This window comes from Dromaius novaehollandiae, chromosome 15 (genome assembly GCF_036370855.1).
Source record: "Dromaius novaehollandiae isolate bDroNov1 chromosome 15, bDroNov1.hap1, whole genome shotgun sequence".
In the NCBI taxonomy this organism is placed as follows: Eukaryota; Metazoa; Chordata; class Aves; order Casuariiformes; family Dromaiidae; genus Dromaius; species Dromaius novaehollandiae.
In genome coordinates, this window is record NC_088112.1 from 9,420,175 (window position 1) to 9,445,049 (window position 24,875).

The 24,875-nt window shown below is 37.9% G+C and overlaps 1 protein-coding gene across 3 annotated transcripts in view; it reads left to right on the plus strand.

The window, feature by feature from the left end:
- Positions 1 to 24,875, plus strand: part of GABRB2 (gamma-aminobutyric acid type A receptor subunit beta2) — a 179,693-nt gene that overhangs the window by 138,744 nt on the left and 16,074 nt on the right. For all 3 annotated transcript variants that reach the window (XM_026117557.2, XM_026117542.2, XM_064520854.1), the window contains 3 exons: positions 13,006 to 13,143; positions 14,307 to 14,459; positions 15,566 to 15,810. In XM_026117557.2, coding sequence (XP_025973342.1) covers positions 13,006 to 13,143; positions 14,307 to 14,459; positions 15,566 to 15,810 — 536 coding nt within the window. The remainder of the gene's footprint in view (positions 1 to 13,005; positions 13,144 to 14,306; positions 14,460 to 15,565; positions 15,811 to 24,875) is intronic.

Consider the following 24,875-nt stretch of genomic DNA (forward strand, 5'->3'; position numbering starts at 1 on the left):
AACATTCCTACAAACTTCATTCACGTGGCACTGAATAAATAGTTCTCCACAGCAAGGGTACATGTAATTATCCTTGAAAAACCTTTTGGAAGACAGAGAACTTATCTGGGTAGGAAATTATATTAAGAAAAAGTTTCCAAATTTATGCAGATGGACTACTTTAGAAAGAGCATTCATCGTTATGTACTCATTAGTAAAAGAAAATTAATTTTTACAAGCTCATAGTTAAGTGTCCGAAAACAGCCTTAATTCTACATGTGTAAATACAGCTTATTTCTTAACGTTCTAATGATGTGTAACTACTGTCAGTAATAGTCTTTAGCATGTTCTTGTTGGACAGGAGATCAGAGCAATGTTTCTATTCTTTCATAACCAAAGCTTTGCTTTAAAGTAGAAATGTTTTAGATATTATAATGTCCTGTATACTGCAGGTAATGACAGAATAATATTCCGGAACATTGCCTCATGCACCATTGCAAGCTAACATAACTTAATGAAAAAATATTTTACTAAATTGAACAAATGGCACAGGCACCAGACAGCAGGGCTTTCTTCTACAAATTACTTTTTTTTTTTTTTTTTTTTTTCCTTACGGCCTTGGATTTTTAATAGAGCAATGGAATAATTAAGCAGAGTGGAGTATTAATGCAGTTTTACAAATAATATGTTAATCTTGCCAGATGTTGTTCATTTTTTCTCTCATTTTTAATGTACATCAGTGTTCAAATTGTAGGCAGATAATGGGTTATGAGGAACTTAGATATCAAGAGCAAATATTGTATTGTAATGTAATATATGAAAAATTCAGATTATGTAGACGATGCTTAAGTGATTGTTCTATGTGGATATGCCCACAACTTCTATTTGAAGTTTTGAAATGACCAAGTCTTAGTTAGATAAAAGGGCCAAAGTCCAATATACGTGGATTTTTACTGAAGTGTTAACTAAAAAAATTGGGTGCTCTACTTACTTGTTAGAAAACAACCTTTAATGTTTGAGTCTCTTCTTCATTTCCAGAGCATATATATTTTTGGACATGAGTTTTCCGTTACATAAATCTAAAGTGAATGGATCCAAAATTCAGGGATCAGCACAGAACATGAGGATGAATACTGATTGCAATGATGAAATCTATGGTGAGTGCAGATGTAGGTATCTGTGTTCCCCACCACATGATCTTTATCCATAACCAGTGGTGGGAAGAGAAAACAATTTGTCACTTCCACCCACTGAGTGTGGATGCAAGTTTTATTGTGAGGGTTCTGTTCCTGAAAACATCGCCTGCTCTGGGAGTAGAAGACAGTTATTTATAGCTATTTTAAAAAATCAGAAATAATATATGCAATTTTTTTTATTAATTGGTTTCTTATGACTTTTCCATCAATCTTCAAAACTGATCTCTTTGGCATACAGTTGAGAAATTCAGTTTATATTGTTCCTCCCCACCCTCAGCCAAACCCCAGTCATTAGTGTGTTGCTCTGTAAGTTCCTCTAGTCCCAAGGCACCATGAGGCCTCAGCTGAGATGACACCCTGGCTGCGCTTGGCACTGGACAGCTGCCGTGGGAGTCCCCAGCTCTGAGAATGGGGCCAGGAGTCCCCATGGCACCACTTGCCCCTGGCTGCCCAGATCCCCTGCAGGAGAAAGGAAGAGCGAGGGGAGGACGGGGCCATGCTGCCAGGGTGTGTGCGTGGGACAGGGCATTGAGCAGCCAGTCCTCCATACTTGCCACGGAGCTTCTCACCCCACAGGCCTGGCTTCAGTCCCGGCACCTGCGAAGAGCCTGCCGAGGCAGTGCTGCCTGGCTGCTGCCGCTATGGCCACCTTCTTGAGAATTCCTGGTGATTTCTGGGGATTCCTGGATCTGGAACCTTTCCTAGTGCAGCTTTGCTCTAGACCCTGTCTAGGAATTCCTGGTGTGCACTAGAGTCCCCAGACCAAGAACTTTCTAGAACCTTTTCTCAGGAGCTCTTGCATCTGGAACACCTCTAGGCATTTCCAGGGTCCTCTTTGCTCTAGAAGACTTCTGGGATTCCCCAGAGCCAGAATGCTTTTCAGGAAGGCCCAGATCTAGAACAGCCAGTGAACCTAGAACTGCTCGAGGCAGGTGAGTCCAGAACAGGAGTCCAGAAAGGTTCTAGGTTGGCACGTCTAGATTTGTTCTGGATTTGGTGACCCTAGGACAGTTGTAGATCCATCGTCCCAGAACATTTCTCCCCATCCAGATCCTTTCTGGGAATTCCCTGAATCAGAACCTTTCCAAGATGCCACAGACCAAGAACACACCAGCCTCGAACAGTTCTAGGCTCACTGAGCTAGAATGGTTCTAGACTTGTTGATCCAGGTGGAACCTTTCCAGGAATTCCCCAGTCTGGACCGTTTCCAGGGATTTCACCGCTCTAGAACCCTTCCAGGAAGGCCCAGACCTGGAAATGGTCTAGATTTGTCGCTAGGCCAGAGTCATTCTGGGAATCTGTAGGCTCTAGAACCTTTGGGGGAATTCCCCAAAAGGGGAGACCTTGCAAGATCATCTTGGATTTTTAATATTATGCAAAAAGATAACAGTACTAGATACTGACTGCTAAATTATTTTGCTCGAATATGCACATGCATAACACAGGAAACTTGTTACTTAGTGAAGACTAAGCTGAAAAAGCCTGTCTAGGTTCAAGATACCAGAAGGCCTTCAAAATTGTGCAGTGGCCACAAAATTGTTTTGACTGAGGAAAGGTACTGTTAGCAGAACAGGAAGGGCAGTATAGTAGCGTAGGACCAGCTTGATGGTATTTACTGTCTTAGGTGTTTGTAGCTTTCTTCCACCCATCGAAAATACAGCTGTGACTTACCTATTATCGGTGATTTTGCCCTCAGAATGCTCAATAAATTCATCCAATTGTTGTGGGCTGGTCATACAAAAAAATATACTGTAGATATGTACTATATAAAAAATATACTGTAGAAAGGAAGTTTTTTTTTAATGCTGCATGTGTTTAATGTTCAGTTCCTTAGGAAATGAATTAACAGAATGCTGCAGAAATTCAGTGAAGGTGTTGCAGTCAAACAGAACTCTTGTCCACCTGTTTAATTACAGATTTTATAGAATGATCTAATCAATATGTACAGGGTAAATGATTCATTTACTGAATTTTGTTCAGGTGAAAATTTTTGCCTTGTATATTAAGTGTGTGCATTTGATTAGCATCCTTTTTACACTGAAAGGTTTCCAGTATGGAAGATGATGTTGGGTGGTATTTTGGCATTCAGAAACAGTTTTAAAGTTGCAGCTGGCTCATATTTATCTTTAACTATCTTCATACTTTTCAAATATAGAAGGCTGCTTTAAGGCAAGTTACTGTGCGCTTGCTGATCGAAAAAAGTGAAAGGAATATGACTAGAAATTTTAACTGTTTTCTTATTTCTTGAGGTACTTGGAGTACGCAAGACAGCTCGTCTTTAGAGGTATTATATTCTGTGTACCCCAGATGCATTCAGGCTTCTGATTCTGTCTTTGTGTGTGTCCATTACTGTTGCAAATGTTTTTGTTTCCAAGGACAATCTTTAGATATTAATTTTCTAAAAGAGAACCTGGAGATAATACAGGCAATTGGTCATTTGAAAAATTGAAGGTGGAATGAACTGGGACTGATCCTTTTGAAGACCAAGGAGTAAATTGTAAATAAAATTGTTAGAAGGTTAAACATGTTGAAAATAGTTGAAAATAGTTATAACCTAACTTTATCCAAAATTGATGATATTTGAATGGTACTGATATTCTTGAGGAAATTAGTAGTGTGGCCATAATCTGGTATTTTAGGATTTTTTTGGTACATGAGAATGTGAAGGTGACACAATTGGGAATACTAATATGGGCCTACTAATATAACATATCCTTTTATCACTAAGATTGGTATTTCTATTATAAAATAGGTGTTTAGATTGCGTGTTTTCAGTAACTGTAATGACCTAAAACTTAAAGAATGGCTTCTACTCCCAAAGGGTTGTCTACTTCTCCAATTATATCAGCTAGTCCAATGAGAGGTACTTCTCCTTCAAATGCTTGTTTAGATTATAGAAGGCTTTTCAGCAAGGAGTTATAAAAATAGGTTTCTTAAATTAGCAGTTAAATTGGCCCTTCAAAATGCATACCACAGTTCAGCTTACTGGGGAGATGTTTCTAGCTTCTTATGAAGCTTAAATCTCATGAGCTGGGTGAAACAAGCATTGTTTTTCTGTAAGCAATTTTGACGGCAAAGCCTGATATAGAAGATTTTTATTCTTTTTGTTTAGCTTTAGCTTGATTTCATTGACTGAAGTGTGGAAAAAATAGTTATGAATGAGGCAGAGGCATTTTCTTGAGTCTTGGAACATAATAAACACTTTGTATTTTCCCTTTGTAGATTACTCTGGAAAAAAAGCCCATTGGCTGCTTTTACCAGATTGCACTTGTCTTTTCAAAATGGGTATTTTCAGCTGAGTTCTGTTCCTTTTGTGATTTAATGGGGTTGAAACAAATCACTTTAAGAACTGATGTATTCATTTTTATCATACTTACATCAGCTGAAGTTCACTTTTAAATAGCAATTTATTATTTCTGCCTAAATGTTGCTTCCCTCAGATAAGATTGATATTATCCTCACAGTTTCTATATTGCAGTTTCCTACTGCATTTTTGAAAATCTACTCCTATGAGTAGATGTGCATTTCTTAGTTCTTCCGCATAGCTGATAATCAAATTGAGTTTTGAGAAAACAGACCGTTATCGTGAGCTTGTTAACGTTCAGCTTCTCATTGTTCCACAACAGTTTACTTTTAATTACAAATGTATGAAAGTAGCATTTAATGCAGTGAAAAGGCAAAACTAAGCTTTCTTTTCTTCATTCAGAAGTCTCTTACATGTGAGGCACATCTGTCCTGTATTTAGTATAGTTAACTGTGTGTTCAGGAATACATTTTTGATGTGGTAGGTTCGATAGGGAATTAAATGGTCTGAAGCTTTACCATAGAGTTGTAACCTGTGTATATATATATATGTATGCTTTTTAAAGTTTACAGAACGAGGGATCTCTTTATTTTCCTTTCTTATTGTGCTATTAGTGGAGGTGAGGGGAAAAAAGTATGTTTAGCTCTACTTTTATATCAGCAACAGTCGCTACCATGTTTTGTTCATATAACCTTTTTCCTATGTCACCTGTGCCACAGTAAAATCTCCTTCAAAGATGATCCAGACATAATCAATGGGAAAAATGACATATTTTTGTAAACATTGTCCTCAGAAGAAGAGCTAACTTGATAAGAGCAAACTAGATAAAGTAAATCATTTAGAAGATATAAATGGTGGCAAAACTAGATAGAATATTTTTAGGAAATGTATAAAATGTGCATAGTTATCTAACATTTCTTGTTTGCATGCACAAATTAGAAATGTAATTTGAATAGTAGTGGAAATCCCTAAGCTTTAGACATTTAAATAAATACAACTGGTCCAGTTGTATTATCCATTGCAGTATTCTGGGATATGCTTAATACATAAGCATAGCAGTTGGTCTGCAGAAAACGCCGTGCAAAAATGAATGGCAAAGGTCGGAAGAAGAAGAAAGATGAAGAAGCTGTTGCGTGCTTCCCCAGGTTTAGGATCTGTACTCCAGGCTACACAAAGAAAACACCCATCAGGAAAACAAAGCAAAACAAACCACCTGAAGATACGAGAAGTCATATTGAGCTGTGCAGCTCTGCAAGGTAGCTCTGAAGAAAGGGCTACCGTATGGCACTGGACAGTGTGGTGCAGGACTGCAAGAAATAGCTCGTTTCGAGGAGCTAGAAGGTTTCTGAGTGTTATCGCATTGATATAGTTCTTACCTGTTTCCATTCTCTGTTTCTTTTCTTAGAAATATTTTAACAGTGGAAATTTACTTCTGAAGGCACTTTGCAGCAACTGCTTTAAAGTACAGGTGATTATCACAAGAATCATTAGGAAACAAAAACAACAGGGAAGATGAAAAGGGTTACACCGGGACGCCTATTTCATAACAGTTACCCGACTTACCCTGAGCAAGAATCTGGCCGGGAGTGCCTGCATGAAAATTAAACTTGGTTATGCTGATTCCATGAAAAATCCACTCTTGAGGCCTGGAAGCAATTCTGTTATTTCACTTGTCCATCAAAACAGCTTTTTTTAATAGCTATTTACTACCCTCCAGTGATTATGGAGTCACATTTCCTTCTTCACTTCTTTCTTGCCACCCCCACACCTTTCAACAACCCTTTCTATAACTCCAAGATAACGTTTTTTTTTGAGAATGTTACCAATTTAATCTAAAAATCAATTGAGTTTCAGAATTTCACTGTAGTCAGAAAATTGTACATCCTCTTTTGTGTCCAAATCCTCAGAGCCTTAGGGGAGAAAGTCTTTGAAGTGAAATGTAAAAAGAATGTTAATGTTTTATGTAGAAAGGCCGAATATTATATTTGGGGGTGAGAAATAGGAGAGAGAAAAAACTACGATGTGCATTTTCCAGTTTCTCCAGTGCCAGAGGTGTTCAGCTATACACAAAATCTGGTTCACCACCTCCCCTTCATATCACCCCAACGATTTTGGTGTATGGTGGCTTGCGTTGTGTTTGAAGAACTCTGCAGCCTCAAAGAAAGACTTTGAACTTGCTCTCTCTAGCTGTGTTTTTGAATGAACCAGTGCATGGTCAAGGAGGAAGCTGTGCAGAAAACCAGGTTTCTGTATTCTGAAAGGTTTCAGAACTTGAGAATGTTTTGCATATAAGCTACCCTTTTACTATGAATTTAGCTCTTTGCTTCTGTGCAAATGCAAAGTTACTAAAGAAATTGCTCAAAAGAGGAAATGTTGATGGTTGTCTCTTTTAAAAACAAATAAAATGTACAGATAACACAATTAAATGTGTGCCATGATCTTTTATATATAGGATTAACCATTTATTTACTCTTTCTATATATCATTCATCTCATGGTAAAGAGCCTGTAGATGTCAAGTTTCTGAATTAGTCTGGTAGGCCTGCTTTCATATAGGTTAATGTCCTAAGACAGTCAACGCAGAAAGTTTTGTATACTATTAATGAAAACATTCAATCTGGTATATATAATTTCCAGTCTGGTATATATAATGTCATCCATCAGTTCTCTCCATTTTATTTTGGGAAGCTATTATATTGTGAGTGGCTAGGCAAATAAAATCTAATCGATAACAGCAGAGATAAGAGGCATTAAATAGCTTGGTACTCTTTCCCTCCTTATGAGTCCATATATTTTTTGTATACCTTAAAGTCATTTTGTTATTTTTCAAAAATACTGTATGTACAGTGCAGCTATCCACAGCTTCTCCACAATGCATATGCTGCTGCTCTTGTAACAGGTAACCCCAGGCATATCAGTTCCATTGTAATAGTATTTCATTCCAGATTCTGGTTTAACCTGTGTTTTGAAGTGTTTTGTATTGTTGAGCAAAAGATAAATATCTCAGGTGATCAGAAAGATTGTGCAACGCCAGCTTTCCCTGAGACTTCAGACCTGCTGGGCAAAAACATCTGAGTGGCCTGATTGGGTTTCATCATGCTCCCTTGCTAGCAATGCCCAGAATGACTTGTAGAAGATAGGACTAGAGGGACAGTTTCTTGAATAAGCTTGAGCGGACATGGCTGGGATTAAGTCACTTCCCAGCAGAGTCCTTTCGTCTCGTTGTCAATGCTGAAGTGGCTCTCATTGCTTGGAACCGATCATGAGCGAATGTGTCTGCTCCCCAATGCCGTTCGAACCAGGCTCGGGCAATTTGCTGCTGGCTCACAGCTCAATAAGGTTAATTCATGGCCTCTGAATTCTCTGTTTTGGCCAAATTTTCAGTTTTGTCTGCTTATGTCACTATTTTCTGTTATAAGCTCTTGGAGAAGGAATTACATCCCTGTTACATCAACAAATGTCTCATCTCTAGCCTCCAGGTGCTATCATAATGTTAATAATAATATGCAGACCACTTGAGTTTATATATAGTGGGCACACTGTTTTGAGGCGTGTATGGGTACCTACACGTAAATCTGAAATATAGCCCAGCTGTCTTCAATGTATTGAGTTCTGTGCTGTACAAACAAAAGCTCTATGAGGTAATAAATCAATAAATCCTACTGATAAATCCTTAGTTTCTTAGAAAAGTTCACTTTATTTCATTGTGTGATGTTTCTTATAGCTGTCTTGTGTGTGAATACCAAAAACTCCCACCCTTTAGCCAGTGAAGTTACAGCCTTTGTTTTAGGTTGGTTCGATTTAAAGAATTTCAGAATTTTGACTTCTCTTAAATAGATTGTAAAAAAACAATGGGTTTGTTTTCTGGGCTTTTTGTAGTTTCTGTATGAAGCAGTTTTTATTTTATGTACTACAGGTTCTTTGTTTTTCTTCTTCAGTGCTTCATCATCTGTCATTCCTTGATGCACAGGCAGTGATAAACTCCCTGTCCACGTTAATGGGAGTCAAGAACGCTTTGCTTCTCTCAGGATTGGCCCCGTATTTCCAGGACAATGTATTGATTTGGTTGACTGACGGTGTGTGATGCATGACAGAAATGAGAAATTGAACTTTCTGAATGTGAAGTAAATCATGCTGCTGCTGATATATAAATGATTTAGGAAAACGCAATCAATCAGATTCTCTGTCCTGGTAGCAGAGCTGTATACAATTTAATATATAGTAAAGCAACGGGTCTTTTACAATCTAAATCAAATAATGGGGGGGGGGGGGGAGGGGGTTATTTTGTTTGTTTTGATTTTTTTTTAATGAAAATTGGATTCTTGTGCAAAATGACTTGTGGAATTTTGGACTTAATACTCTACTTTCTATGTTACTGACATGTGATTTGATTATTTAAAATACTGATCTCACATTTATTAATTCTGTGTTTTTCTTATCAAGGGCCACAGCTGATTCTTTCTAGACTGCTTATTTCTCTTTAAAATTGTGTGGTCTTTAAATAATTTTAACTTGTAAATAGAGATATTTTGAGGCCCAAATACCTGCAGGGTTTATTGTAGCCACAGGTAATTGGAATTTAATATCTGTAAAACATCCACTAGAGATATGAATAGGCCCATTCTCTTTTCTGGCAGATGTTCTGCAGATATTAGACTTATATCCAGTTATCTTCGGGCACTTTAGCAATACACAATGACATTCATTTGCAGATCATGATAATATTTCCTTTCTCTCCTTCTCCATGTTATGAAATGAATGAGGTAATTTATCCTTTTTGGAAGGAAAGAGGAGTATTTTAATGAAAGCTTGAAGATATTTCCTAAAATTCTTCTTATCGATACCCACTAACCAGTCTTGTCATTCAGCGTCAAAGCCTCAGCTTAACGTTTCTCTGGCGTAGGTTGCAGGAGGTTCTGCGCGGTCTCCCTGCCGCCGCAGCCCGGAGGAGCTGCCTATTTTGGAATCTTTGGTTTGAACTTTTGGGTGACATTTTCAAAAGAGTTCAGCTCTGCTCACAAAGTAGCTGTGGTTATGTGCTGAGTATTAAGGCTGTGAGAATACAGGGAGCAGCTTAATCATATCTCTCATCCTTAGAGGCAGAGGGGGAAGGCTAGGACATTTAACTCGAAGGTAAATCCTGCAGTTTCCCGTGAAAGTTTGTGTGATTAGAAGGTTCAGGACTGAACAGTGGGTAGGCCGCCAGGCAGAAAAGAGCTCCTAGCAGATGTTCAAAAATAGCCAGGTGGGTCTTTCTAAGCAATTTTTCTCTTACATAAAAAAGGAATTTCTTACCGGAACTCATTTTAGCATGTTATTTTTGATAGAAAGGAAGATAAAAGATTTATTAGAGTTATAAAGCTTAATAATTAAATTACATCAAAATATATTCTTGATTACTCTTACAGAGTTCAGTAAATAGTCTTAGAATCTGGAACTTCCTGTTGGAATTAAAAGGGTAGGTTTGAGATACAGTGTCAGCAAAACTAAACCGTATCTACAAAGTGAGAGTCAACTCTCACAACAAGATATGTATTATTATTCCTTCTAAACTTTCATAGGATACTGTTTTATATTTCTTATACAATATACCTGCTATTACAGCTCAAGATGAACCAGTTTATTCATTTTGCATTATTATATTTTATTTTTATCTCAGAAAGCCTTGAATGAGACCTGACAGATACAAAGTAGTGATAGACAAGGAAATATTATGTCATTAAGCTGCTGCCTTTTTTCTGGAGATACAATTGTGACCAGAAAAGTAAAAGGCATCATGACAACCTAGTCTGTTCCAGGTCTGCAGAACATGCCCGCCTTCCCGATGCCATGTAACCCATGGAAAAATGACCAGAGAACTTACTGCACAGAGTGAGGGATTTTTGCTTCAGACAAATACTGAAACAGCTGTGTCCCCTTCAAAGGTCATACTGAAGCGGGCCTGTCTTGCCATGAAACACCATCATTAATGAACTCCATCCATGTACCTTCCTGGAAAAGTAGCTTTTTACAAGCAAACAAAGCAGACCAGGCAGTACTTTAAATGCAGGACCTTGCTGAGAGTAGAAACAGCTTGTTAGTATCCAGTGCCCCAAAGTTAACTGCAATTTCCCTTCTTGTCAAGCAGCTGCTTGGCCATTGGCCCTGTATTTGTCAAGCAAGGTCAGAGGGCTGCTTTCTGTGCACTAGTTGGGAAAATTACAGCAGCTTTTGTTATTAGCAGGTTCAGGTGGTACGCAACAGCTTGCCAAAGCAGAGCCCGTTGGCTGGAACGCGCCTAGCACAGGTACTTGCTGGAGAGCCAGGGGACTGGGACGGCAGGCTGAGACATCTGCACCCACAGTCCACTGAAGGAGAGGAGCTATCAAGGTGCTTCATTATCAGTGTCAGAGCCAAAATGTGGTATAAACTCACCATGAGAAATAATGAAGATAAAACATCTAAATTAAAATTGACAAAATCCTGTTAAAGGTTTCTCCACTTGAGTCAGCTCTGTTCAGAAGCTATGGAAATCTCAGTTGCACACACAAATGTGGTGAAGGACGAGTACTCCTGCATTTCTTAGTGTCCAGTACCTAGAAATGTCTCAGTATTTCAGGTCATTTCTGAAGGGAAGAAACTTCTAAAATATTGCACTCTCTGCCATCATGTACCTTTTGCTATCTTTAGACTGTTGAGGAAACAGAACAAGGTTAACTGAAGAAAAGAGATATAGGGAGGGAGGCTCTCATGTAGTTAGGCAGTTTCAGAAAATCATAATTAAGCAGCAAAATATATTATTTCCTCATGAGAACAAAACAATTCCCATCTCCTTGGTAAGTCTGTAATTTGACTCTTTTTTGAAATCATTTAACTGATACTATAGAATAATTCCAAATCAGTTCTAAAAAGTCTTGGCCGAACTAAGAATGCCTTGCTTAGCCACAGGAAATCATTGTGCTAAAACTATTCTTATCTCTAAATACAGCATACTGTTGATAAATGCTCGACAATCTTGGAGTATAAGTATCATCTGAGACACTTTTATGTAGGGCAGTAAAGGTTTGCAGTGAATGAAAAGTGAAAGTTCAGCTACGTGCTGATCTTCAAAAGCCGGCTTTGAAGGTAGTGGGTTCTGATGGTTAAAATGCAGGTTGGATGTACTTTGCGGTGTAACAAGGTGAGTTAAGAAGCAGCAGCACAATTGTGGAATAGTCAGCCAATGCTTTGGTTACAGAGGACAGGCGTTCTGCTGACCGCAATAATCTTGGCTCCTTTTTAGATCTATCGTTTTAGTCTCTGAACAGGTTATGTACAATAGATGTGAAAGATTGTGATGTCCATGGGATCTCCATTTCATACAAATCCAGTATAGGCGAATTCTGGATAATCACAGAATATATGATCTGCATTATTCCTTGAAATCAAGTCATGTTCAAGTACTCTAAACTGGTATTTATTTTTTGTTTTTTTTAATCTGTGGTTAGAGTTTAAAAGCAAGCTCAAATATATTTCAAGTTTTATTATGCAAGTTCCCTAGAAGACTGTACATAATCATAATTCTCTTACAAGGTTCTTTCTAGTTTTGATTTTCAGCAGCAAAAACCTTTAATCTGCTACCAAACTTCATGAATCTTATTTCCTGTTTCTGCAGCAGGTGTTTTTCTGTTGTGCACTGATCAGTTCTCTAATCCAACTGTAGTGTATGCAACTTAGCTTGACTGCCTGTTGGAGAGCCCAGATTCTTATTTCATATGCATGAAATAACACGCTTTAGGACTCTGTGATCACTAGTGCTGCCTGCTGCCTTTCCTTTTTTTTTTTTTTTTTCTTTTCTTTTTTTCCATCCTGAGTGATGGTTGTTGCATGATAAGGACCTTTTGTTTTGCAACCATGGGGTAAGAGTGCCTTGCTAAGTGTGACAGTCTTTTATTCCATTTAAGCCTTTTCAAAGGAATGACCCTATTTTATAACTAAAATCATATGGGTTTGAACCAGAGTCGGTGTCCTTTTCGAAGACAGGTTGATTGTGAACTACCTTGCATACAGAGCAAATACCGTAAGATACTGTGCACTGAACTTGTGTATTACCTGTATCACTGCCCTCTTTCCTATGCTGGTCGTGGCACACAAGACAGCGGTGAGGCTCTTGCATGCCTCTCTCGGTGGACTGCTCACATTTCTGTAACCAGCCCGTTAACGCCTAGGTGCAGATTTTGCCACCAACCCACACTATTTATGCAGCTGTGGGATCAGCAGTTACCTTAAGCTCTGGCATGTAAAACTGCTATTTACATAGGGAATGTGGGTAATCTTAATTTAGTTTTAAAGGTTTGCTTTATGAATATATTAGTATTTAAAAAAAATAAACTAAGAATTGCAATGTGAAATAATATTTGAATTATGTGAGTCTGTGTGCGCATATCTATTATGTTATTAATTTTATTAATTTTATTTTTAGAAATATATTTGAAGTTTTCGGAATGAACTCACTGGACATTGTACATGACATGATACACATCTTAACTCTTTGCTTCTGTTTCTATAGATGGCTATACAACAGATGATATTGAATTTTATTGGCGTGGGGGTGATAATGCAGTCACAGGAGTGACAAAGATCGAACTGCCACAGTTTTCCATCGTAGACTACAAGCTTATCACCAAGAATGTTGTTTTCTCTACAGGTTTGTGGAGGGGAAGTTAAAAGGGGAACTCACTGGGAAGAGTTATAGAAATGAGTTAATCTTCAATGTGCAATGCAGGATCTGAGCAAAAATTTCAGAAACAGGAATAAATTAGAGCAGCAACTGTGAATTTTAAAGAAGTAACTTTTATTACAGCATGCACAGTATATAAGGCATCACTCATTAACATATGAACAGGATACAATAGTCTGTCATGTTAAGGCTCAGTCAAATAGGCTGTATTTTCTGTTTTCCTATGAAAACTGATTAAACCAGGTGTGCACTTCAGTGCCCTAATTCCAAGAAGAAATAACCCAACTTGTAGGAAATCTTTCTTTTACTACTTCCAGATGTTCCTTGTGCCAAGCTATGAAGGTCTCGGGTTAATTGTTTTGCCTTCACTCCAGAAGCTTTCAGATCCTGGTTCAACAGGATTTGTTATTGTCTGTGCTAGCAAGCGTATGACTTTCTGAAAGCTGAGAAGGTGCTGTGTGAGGAGTGGAAAACAAGATTGGATTTCTTAAAAAAAAAAAAAAAAAAAAAAAAAACAGCTAGAACATTTCGGCAACACATTGAATCATAGAAGAGAGAAGAGAGTCGGGCTATTACTATTTGATATTCTCTACTTACTCTAGAAAGCTGTTAGGTATGTTTAATGTTCAGAACTAAAAAAGACCCCAAAATTCACTTTCTAGCTATAGGCAGAAATCATCTTTGAAGGGGGGAGTATAGAAGAATTGTGCAGTCTAAATTCCTCAAAATCAGGCAGAAATGGGACTTGAATACATAGTCATCTCTAGGCGCCCATTTCCATGAGTGTTTTATTTCTCCGGTCCAGTGCCGAAGGGGAAATGTCGCATTGCCTGAAGAGGAGGCTAGTAAGGGGCTAAGCATTAGTATGCTTTGATGCTCTGAAGTATATTTTGGCTGTCAATCATGGAATATGATGATTATCAGCAGATGTGGACCTAGCAGCAGCCTTGTACCCTTAGAATAGAAGACCATTTAATCCCAGTTCTTATTAGAAATTCTGTGGTTGATTATCCTGGATCTTTCAACTGTATTTACCCTGTGCTGCATGAGACAATAAAACTGAAATGGCAGGAAAATGTTTTCAGGCTTTATACAAGTAAATTATGGCCATACCAAATATTCTCTTTTAGGTGCCTACCCAAGGCTGTCTCTCAGCTTTAAACTTAAGAGAAACATTGGTTACTTCATTCTGCAGACCTACATGCCTTCTATTCTGATCACTATCCTGTCCTGGGTTTCCTTCTGGATTAATTATGATGCTTCAGCTGCAAGAGTTGCTTTAGGTAGGCATTTTTACACATCTCATGCAGTGTGCGTTAGCTGAATGCTTTTTCTTGCTTCTGGCTTAGTGGATAGTGCATGATTTGAAAAATAGATCTGTTAGATCTTTTTATGTCTGGCTTGTTAAGCTTTGTATTATTTGAATCAGCATTTAAATCATCACAATTTAAATAAAAATTAAAGTGATTTCATGTCTGAATTAGCTAACTGTATAATCATTGTAACCAGAAATAGGCTAATTGTCTCAGCATTTTCTGTTGTTTTATTGCTTGTTCTTCATCTAAAGAGAATGCATTTACTCTGCTTTTGCTCATGGCAGTCCAGAATACACATTCAATACTGTATTATGGAATATAAATTACTTTTCCTTTCAGGTATGAATCAAATAAAGTTTTGCTAGGGTTGTATAACTAATTGTATAACTACTTAAATATAAAGAGAGGTTTTTTTCTTTCTGTTCTGTTATCTTACATTCTAAAAGCAAAACCATTTCCCTAATTAATCTCTAGAGTACTATCTTATATTTCATTACTAATCCCATGTGTTTGTTTATACTCTGCCCCTCATCAGAGGATCCAAGTATGTTATAAGAATAAATATAAGTATCTATTGCCAAACTTTGCATAAATCAGACCGATTCCTGCCAGTACATCTTTAATGTGGATAAAATGGGTAAGAGATAAGACACAATTGAGAATTTTACGTTTTAGCTTTATAGGATACTGTTTGAGTTCTACCAGGCCTTTTTATGTGGCATTTCCTTTCAAGCCTGAAGACAGTGTAAAAATGCTGGAGGGAAGCAAGATACAGTGACTCTAGGCTAGTAATTTATAACTGACACTTAGAGAAGGTTGCAGTTAACCAGTTAGAAAGTGTACTTGTAGGATGCAATTACTGTCTGTTTGATTGAACACAACTTATTATGGCTGTAATTTTTTGCTGTACCAAAAAAAGGAAGGGTGGGAATATGGACAGATGTGGGATTTTTTTTCTGCCAGAAAAAATACTTCTGCTAGAACTTTTTCAGTGCTAGCATTTGAATATTACAAGCTGTAATGCTAGAAAATTAACACGGATTCAATCAACAGGATTGTCAATCTTTTTCCAGGAATCACAACTGTGCTCACAATGACAACCATTAACACCCATCTTCGAGAGACTCTCCCCAAAATTCCATACGTGAAAGCCATTGACATGTACCTTATGGGATGTTTTGTCTTCGTTTTTATGGCTCTGCTGGAGTATGCCTTGGTCAACTACATCTTCTTTGGCAGGGGACCTCAGCGTCAAAAGAAAGCAGCAGAAAAAGCTGCCAGTGCCAACAATGAGAAGTTGCGAATGGATGTCAATAAGGTAAATTGAAACAAGGATATATTTTTAGGCTTGCCTAGTGGCCAAAGCAGACTTTGACTTCTTCCAGACAGAGCTTTAAAATGTAATTTCTTGTAGAAAATGGAGTTAGGATTATTATGATTTTGTTTTGTCAATCAGAATGTAGAGTTAAATGTCTAACCTGTCTGCAAAGGAACAAATCCAAAATGATGGCTATAGCTGATATTCTAGCAAGAGCTGTATGGAACCTAACTTTAACCTACTTTCATGAATCTTCCAGATGACCTGGATAAGAAACATTTACTAAGGAAATGTCTCAAATTTGAAAAGTTTTCATATTTTCAATGTATAACGGCCCAGACTATGTTGTTGACTAAATGAGAAACTCCTTAGAATTAAAGCATCAACTTTCTATGCACTTAATCCGGAATCTGAAAATAGTCCCCTGGGAATAGAGAATTGAGGCAGGAAAGGCATTTGCCGAGATGCCTGCTTTTGGAAATAGTATCCATTATGCTTAATGAAAATGGAGCACTTATAAAGCACTTGTCATTTTTCACTTTGACCATTTTAGATGAATTTCACACGGTGGCAAATCTGGGCTGAATGCTAAAAATTCTCTCAGTGTGAAATGTATAAACTTTCACACATGTGCAAAAATACAAAGTTAAATCAAGTTAAATTCCGAACTACTTTTTTTCTTTGATATGGGAAGCTTTTCAAATTCTTAATTCAACATGATACACGAAGGGTGAAAAACCAAAAGCAGAATCTATACTGTCTGAAACAAAACAAAACAAAAAAAAGCAAGTGATTTTTTTGTGAGTGGAAGCATAAATTTCATACAGCTCCCATGGTGGAATTTCTCACTGTATGTTCAAAATTTCTGCACTGACGCTGTGTGCCTATAGACAGAGGCAGGAACAACAAAGATTTCATTACCAACTGATAGCATAAAACTGTTACAGTTTTACAGTTTATGTAGGTTATAGTCTTTTAAGATGGAGGGTTATATTTTCATGGCTTAGATCTCGCCCATTCACTAATTGTTTTTTTCTTTTAATTTGAGAGAAACATGTTTTAATGAACAAAGGGAAATGCAGAGTGATGAGATTAATTTTGATGTTACAGTATCATAGATGAGCTCATTCACCTTTTACCGTTCATAAAAATTCTAACTTAAAATCAAAAATTTTTTTTTATTGGTGGTTCTTCAGCAACGTAGAAAAGTTGCAAGATTTTATTTAATTTTTCCAGCTTGTTTTTTAAAGCATATATTTTCCTTTAGACAGTCAAAGCTATTCACTTAGAAACCCTGCAGATAATTTTGTGGGACTAGATCTGTATTTACCTAAGGTCTTTCCACTGACATCAGTGGAAGTTTAAGGTCCGTAAGTGTCAGAGTGTCAGCGAAGCCAGTAGCTGGGGTATATTTTTGTAATATTGTTTCACTTGTGATATGCTCTGTATACTTATTCATACAATAGATCTATCAGCTATTTAATGGAATAGCTAGTCTAGTTCCAAATTGGCTATTTTGCTAATAATTTAAAACCAGAATTTGAAAGCACTAACTAGTGTACCAGTCTAATCCAATAAGAAGAGTAAATTAATTCCAGTGTCTGCTGCAGCAGTTCACCAGCTGACAGGATTAGTATGGAATATACTGAGAACAAATTTACATTATTTGTATTTCTTTATGTTGGGCCTTTTGCTTAGTATACCAGGCCAGCATGGTTCATAAACTATGGCAGCTCTGCTCTGGAATCCAGATATGCTCTGATCTGATAATCAGGTTTGCAATCCCTTAAGCAATAGATAGAGAATCGGATAGGAGAGGATCAGAGAGCATTGTCCTCCTGCCTGTAGACTGTTTTGGGGTTGAGGAAAGGAACTGACTGACTCATGCTGTTTGACTTACAGTGAGACAACGGTTTCATGTTTAATGGGTGTGAATACTTTATCTATGAAAGGGGGGCAAATATTATATAACTGGTTTCCTGCACAAGAACCAGAAATGGGTCTTAATTGCAGAATTTGGTACAGATGCAGGTTTTCATGAAAACCCAAATGTTTAGAAACAGGGCCAAACTAACACCCCATCTCTAATTAGAACCAACACTGATGGACTGATTTTACTAAGTATGTATAGTCTTTTGTGAGATTACTAGATTCCTCTTATATCACTACAGGGAATAATATGAAATTATACTTGTAGCTTCAGATACTATGTGAGAAAAGATTAGTGCCGTGAGAAATAAACCGCAAAACATGAGGATCAAAATTTCCTCTATACAGCTGTTACTATATTCAGCACTGACAGTCTGCTGAAAAGGAGGATGAATAGTTACTAGAACTACTGCTTGCAGTGTAGTTTCTTTGTTTAGATGTTATGGACCAGCACATCTGTAATAGGCTTCTTCAGACCCTAACACCAGTTTTTTTTCACATGCCCTCTTACAGCTTTTCTAAACAGCAGAGGCTGGGGAGAGGAGAAATGCCGATTAGTCCTTCCATTCACAACTACTTGTAAAATCAGAATAGAAGTTAATACATACTCCTTTATGCTGTGGAAGTGTCTCTGCAGTAGGGAGAGATTTGAGGGCTGGCAGAGGCACTGGTAGCCTGTCAGTTTTTGCTCCGTGCTATCCAGAAGATACCTTAGAGCCTAAAAGCCAACAGACCAGTATAGAAGCACAGCAGAAGCTGCTCTTGAATGTCTGTGCTATCCACTGAGTCCCATGTAATCCCATGGAGATTTGGCGACTCAGGAGGAGAATGTCCTGTTTTTTGCACCTGAGCAAACGCCATCAGGCTGGCTGCAGGTCTTCCTCTGAGCTATTCCAGAGGGGAATGTGGCCAAATCTTTCATTAAATTTCACATTGTATTCATGTCATATGCCTTATGTGGGGTTTTTGAATTGTAATGTAACATAAAATGGTAACTTCATATAATCCTTCATTTTCAAAGATTATTGGCTCTATTTGGGGTGGGGAAAAGAGGCGAGGGAAATGGGCCTGTAACTTGATTTACTCTTTGCATTCTGGAATGTGAGTAATAAAATCAGGGAGAAATAGAAAGCACGTCAGTCAAGGAAGATTCAGACTCATTTACCGGCAAATAAGTTATCATACATTTGTTAAATCATAGTGGGCATACTCAATTTTTTTGCGGCGAGTTCGGGTTAAAGTGGCTGTGTATATGATCATTCCACTCTTGAAGCTTCCCAAGCTGCATTCAGCAGTTTATCCTTTAGTCCAGCTCTAGTCATCTTTAGCCTTGGTCAAGGCTAATTGTTCTTTCTATAAACAAAGTCATACTATTGGTTACAGGTAAGTCACCTTACCTGAGCTGCTTTCTTATTCTAGACACCCCTCGGTTATTTGTAGAAAGCATTCATATTATTTTGTGACCTCTCTTTTCAAAGCCTGTTCTCTTATGTTATTTCATCAAATGCCTTTATTGTCTAGCTAGTCTCCAGTTGTTGAATCTTTTTTTGTAGTCGAAGGGCATAGTATTGCAGGTGTATATATAAAGATGAGTAAACTTGAGAGTATTATATTTCTACTGCTTGAAGACCTAATATGTGTCATAAGCTATGGCATATATACTCTAACCAAGTGTTATAAAGAGATTTATTCTATGGACTTTCCTGTTTTCAATGGTAATATCAAAGTTCATCAATGTCCTTTTGTTCATTTGTAGGCACATTTAATGCCGCGTTTTATTTAGGCTCAGTTTGTTACAATTTTTTCCTAAGCCATCCTTACAGCTAAGGAAATACTACTGTATTTTTTTGTGCCTTCTTCTGACAGTCACCTGCTATTCATTGAAATCAATGCACTAATCTAGTATATTTTCTATGTGTCTCCCAGATGATTAGCAGACATGCTAAAAAAAAAAAATGGGGCCAAATTCTAACCTCTGGCTCCACATTATCATTCAGCTAACTGTATTCCCACAGGTAATTGTATACCTAGCCAGAACACATCATCTCTGTTGTAAGATACTGTGTCAAAGGTTTTACTGAAATCCTTAACTTCCCTTTCATCTGTTAATTCTGTAATTACATAAACATGTTCTGGAAGGATTTGGTCTGGAAGCCTCTGTGAGGTTTTTCCTTCTAGGTTATTGCAGTTTTGGTTTATGCTTCCTCTAGGGATAGACGGGAAAAAAAAAGCCCAAGCTACTGTGATACAACCCTTCTAGCTGTCTCCTTTATAAAGCCTGGCTGTGTCTTCAAGGAGGTGATTAGTCTAACCAGGGTCTCAGTGCAGAGCCTGGCACAATTAAGAAGGATTTCTGAGGCAGACCCCAGCCATTTTAAGACTCTAGCTTAAATTCTGTATCCTAGTTCAAATAATTAGTGTTTCATTGCTCTTTTAGTACACATTTATTCCCCATAAATTTCTTCAAGAATCTAGTAGCTAAGGTGGCTTTTTGCATAATTTTTGGATTTTCTGTTATGTTGTTGGATCTAATAATTTTGCTTTGGCTGTTTCTAAATAAGGGTTGGCGTATTGGTACTGCTGTCTTGGATGGACTTGCTGATGCTCATTGCTGTCTTTGATGTGTCTGATGCATCATCTCGTCTTTTTGTGTCGTTCAGGATTTGCAGTCTGATCACCTCTCAAGCTCTTGTTTCTTTTCCACTGTATTTTCCTCTGTAACTAAATTCGCAACCAACCTGCTGTTTATGCTTTTGTTACGTCTTTTGGATTCATTGATGTTTTCTCCACAGCCACTCATCTAATCCCTTTGATCCAGGCTGCTACGCACATTTATTGACTTTTCTGGAGGTGTAAGTAAAGTGAAAATACTTTGGAATATCAGTGATATCTTTCTGTTCGTTATTCTGCATAGATTAGAAAATCTCCTTTATGGCTATGTGGTATTTTAATGGAAATCAGAATTGTCACTGCAAAGAACATGATAAATGTAATGGGTTGAATGAAAGCCTGACTTGTGTCCTCTACCTTCGTAAGCTAATGCTTCTTGGGTCTTGCCAGCTGTGTGTTTGACAAGGGGTGATGATAATGGAAAAGGAGCTGCGTTCTGTCCTCTTCCAAAGTACCAGAGACTGGAAGAGTGTCAGGTAGCAGAAAGGGGATGCTGGCTCTGAGTGTTGCTGTCAGGTCCTGCATCAAGGCTCTCGTTAAAAGAAAAGCTACAGATCCATCTCTGGATGGAGCAAGTTGTCAGTCTTTACATGGCTTCTTTATCAGGATATTAGCCAGCCACAGGAGGTGGTACTTGCACTTTTTTAATCCAGGCTTCAGACCTTACGGAGGTGCTACCATGTAACAATTTGGTGTATCTTACCTTCGAATTCTAGTGCTGTATCTTTCTTAATTCATACATGCATGTTATTCAGGCTGTGTTTAAATTATTTCAAAATTATATTAATTTTTTATAGTTAGGTCAGTTTTAGAATGGTTATTTTACGTGCTTATTGTAAATTAACATTTCTTATAGTTTTTCTTGAGTTTGTTATATATTTGATTTTGGCACTGCACAGAAGTATGAAGTATGAACAGTAATGTGAATGTATCACTGAATGGTGTCTCACGATGTATGCAATTGTATTAGTAATTGAAGCCTAGTAATTTCCAATATAGCTTGAAGCACAGGGATGCTGTAAGTATCCAGGTTATATACCTGAAGTACATAAGACTCGTAAATAAAATTCTATCCCTAATATTACAATCACTCTGTTCTTAGTGTGAGCATTAATACAGCAACTTCCCTCTGGAAAAGAGGGGAATATGTCAGCATATTATGCAACACTTTTATAAAACTGTTTATATAGATTTGTTCAGCCAATTTTTTTTAAAATAAATGTGAGCTGACATTGCTAACCTCTGCATGTTTAGATAAGGGTTGTTTTTTCTGAATGCAAAGACTTTTTCTTAAAAAAAACTGAGTGTATTTTTAAAACAATGAGTAATTCTTTACTTACTAGGCTTTGTATTATGTAAGGTATTCAAAGTCAGCATGCCTGAAAGTTAGTGTATTACTGCTACACGGTGCCAAGTCACAACCAAGAGAAACCATCAACTTAATGAATCTTTTCTATCAGAAACCAGGCTAACAACTAGAGAACGTGCAAATTTAATAATGAGATTGAACATCATGTTAATAAATTTGAATCACAATAGAAATATTCTCTAGAAGAATTAATGTAGGGCTCAGGGAGCAAAGACGGTTGAAACAAATATACTCATTGCCCTCCTGACCCTCTGTTGTGGTATCTGAATTAGCACACAGTTGCCAAAGAAGATAAGATGGCTAGGAAAGAGCAAATAAAAACTGAATCTGCCCTTTAGCTATACTTAACATTGTACCTTTCTTCCCCTTCAAGGTGGGATAGCTACTAATTTAGTTTTTCCTGGCAACTTTCTGACCAAAAAAGAGCCCAAGTTTAACCAAAAAAAGCTGAATAGTTTTCCTCTGGTCTTTTATTTTCAGAGGACTGAAGCAGCCCACTCTGAAATGGCATGGGGCCAGCTCAGGTGCTGCTTTGCCACCTGCTTTTTCCCCTCAGCATTTTGCTTTTTACAGCTTCCTAGCTTCTTTTAAACCACTTTAACAGTGAATAAGTGGAAAAGCCTTTTTCTTTTTTTCATTCCCTCATTTTTTCCACTATCATATCTATAATTGGCTCTTTCGAAAAAGAGGAGGGAAATTATTTGAAGGGTTATGTTGACTTCGGCTGATGTGAAACTATTGACGTATACATGTGGCCCTTTGCAGGCCAACTTGTAATAGCTTTGGGTGGGCTGCAAATGGACAAGGTCGCTCTTCCCAGCTTTCTGGCTAAGCTGCATTAACAGGGCTCTGGGCCTGAGCTCATATACCGTGCACCAAAGCAGTGCTTGTTAGCTTAGGCTTGCCTAAAGCTTTTACTTCACCTCTGGTACAGTGCTGGCTTGTCTCCAGCCAGGTCAGTTCACAGCAACCTTTTTTCATATCTGTCTGAAGATACCATGTATTCGGCCCTCCTAGTGAGGAGAAATTCGTGCAAAGGTACCCGAGAAGAATCAGCCTTCGACAGAGCTGCACCTTTCACCCTAAGCAGTAGAAGTGCTTCTAGTGTGCAGCACGAGTAAGGAGGTATGGCTGTAAGAGCTTTTAGAGAAAAGACAAATTTTAAAATGCCTGTGTGTACAGACTCGGGTGATAAAAGTTAACAGCATGTTAAAATGCAGCAGCAGCATGAAGCTCTTAAAAATTCAGTTTAAAATCTCAGGTGCTCACTGCCCCGTGTTGCTGGCGCTTTCAACAATGCCGCCACTGTCCCCGTTTCAAAGGCAGCTTTCTTGCCCCTGCCCCTGGGGAGGGCTTTGCCCTTCTGTTTTCAGGACAGCTAAAGCGGCTTGAGGAGCAAGCCCTGAGCCTGGGACAGTGGGTGTTCCCCTCACGGAGGCTTATTGAGAGACCTGTAATGAAAGTAGGCACGGATTGTGAAAGTTCATCCTTTCTCCTAAATTTATATTCATGCATTGTCACAGAACAACTGCAACTGAAACAACTAGCAATGCACAGAGCGCTCTGCCGGCCTCTTACTGTGTTCTTGGAACTGGGGGTTTGATAGGGAAATCTGAGGAAGTCCCAGTTTTAGCCTACAGCGTTTTGCAGAAGCAGTCACAAGGTGATTTATTTCCGTGATCCGTAGTGATATTCCAACTGACATCTGAATAAAGGTCAAGTCAAGTGTGTGAGGTTTTCTTTCTGCAGCCGTGTTCCTTGCAATGCCATGTTTAATTAATGTAAGAACAGCATGCACGCATGCTGGTTGTTTATAGCACTTTATCCCTTTTGCTTTTGTAGCCATCTACAAACCAGCCATCCAGCTGTGACCCTGAATTAAGCAGACTTTGGGTTGCAACAAAGAATGTAGTAATGCAGTTTATATTATTATTTCAGATTTGGGAAAAATAAGAAGCTTGCATCACAAAAAAAAGGCAAATTTAAGCTTTTGAAGGGGTTTCTGGCTAGTTAATATGGGGAACTGGTATCCCAGAGCAGATGACTGTGTTCGAAGTTTAATTGAATGACCATGAGTCAGCCAATTTTGATTTAAAAATAAATTGTAACTCATTATAAAGAGTGCACTAAATGTTGCCTGCTAGGAGGTGTTACCTAGTTGTGCTCCTGAATCTGGATATCACCGGATTGAGTACACTAGGGTGGCACTAAGTGGTAAAAATGTTATTATAATGTCAAGATGGCTCTTTGTCAACTCCTGTTACCTTTGCTTTATACTAATTTGTAGTATCTAAATGACCATCTGCTTTTTTGTTCTTCGGGCTATTGGGTGTTTTTGATTAACAATACAATGTTATATTTAATATAGGGGAAATTAATTTCAGGCAACTCAAAATTCATGTCACAAGTATTTTCATAATCAGGATAATAGTATCCCAAACTGAGAAGAGGAGGGATATATACTTCTACTCCTTCTCCTGTAATTTTTGCCCCTCCTTAGTCTATCTGTAGCTGTTATGAAGTATGATGCTTTCCCTGGTTTTTTTGTTTGCTCTTCAGACTCTAAGATTACCTAGACTGAAGCAAGTTAATTCTTCAACACTATTAAAAAATCCATCCCAGAGTTTTATTCTTCAAAAATATAGTTTCTCCTTAAAATCTTACTACTTTTCAGCAGTGAAAACATCCTGATTCTCAGGAGACGGTACACAGTTGCTCTGCTGCACTCCATGGAGACGCTGCTTTTCTTGCATGAAGATAAAGATGGAGCAAGGTTAATGAGCAGAATAGCCCAACAACCTAGAAATAAAATATCTGACAGTCTTCATAATGGAGTGTAACTCATGTGGCATGTGACTGTTCATCCATGTAGACGTGTTAGTTGTATACTTTCTAATATACATAATTTTTTTAGGATGTGCATTCCATATGTGTGTGTTAAATTAATGAAACGGTCATTCTGGGCTATGAAGACCTACATTTGTCAGAAAATCCAATTTGCTACTCAATCTTTCGGATACTAGCTGCTTTCCCAGAATAATCCTGCATATGGAGAAATACAGACACTGGGAGTTAATTTCTCACATAAATTAGAAGG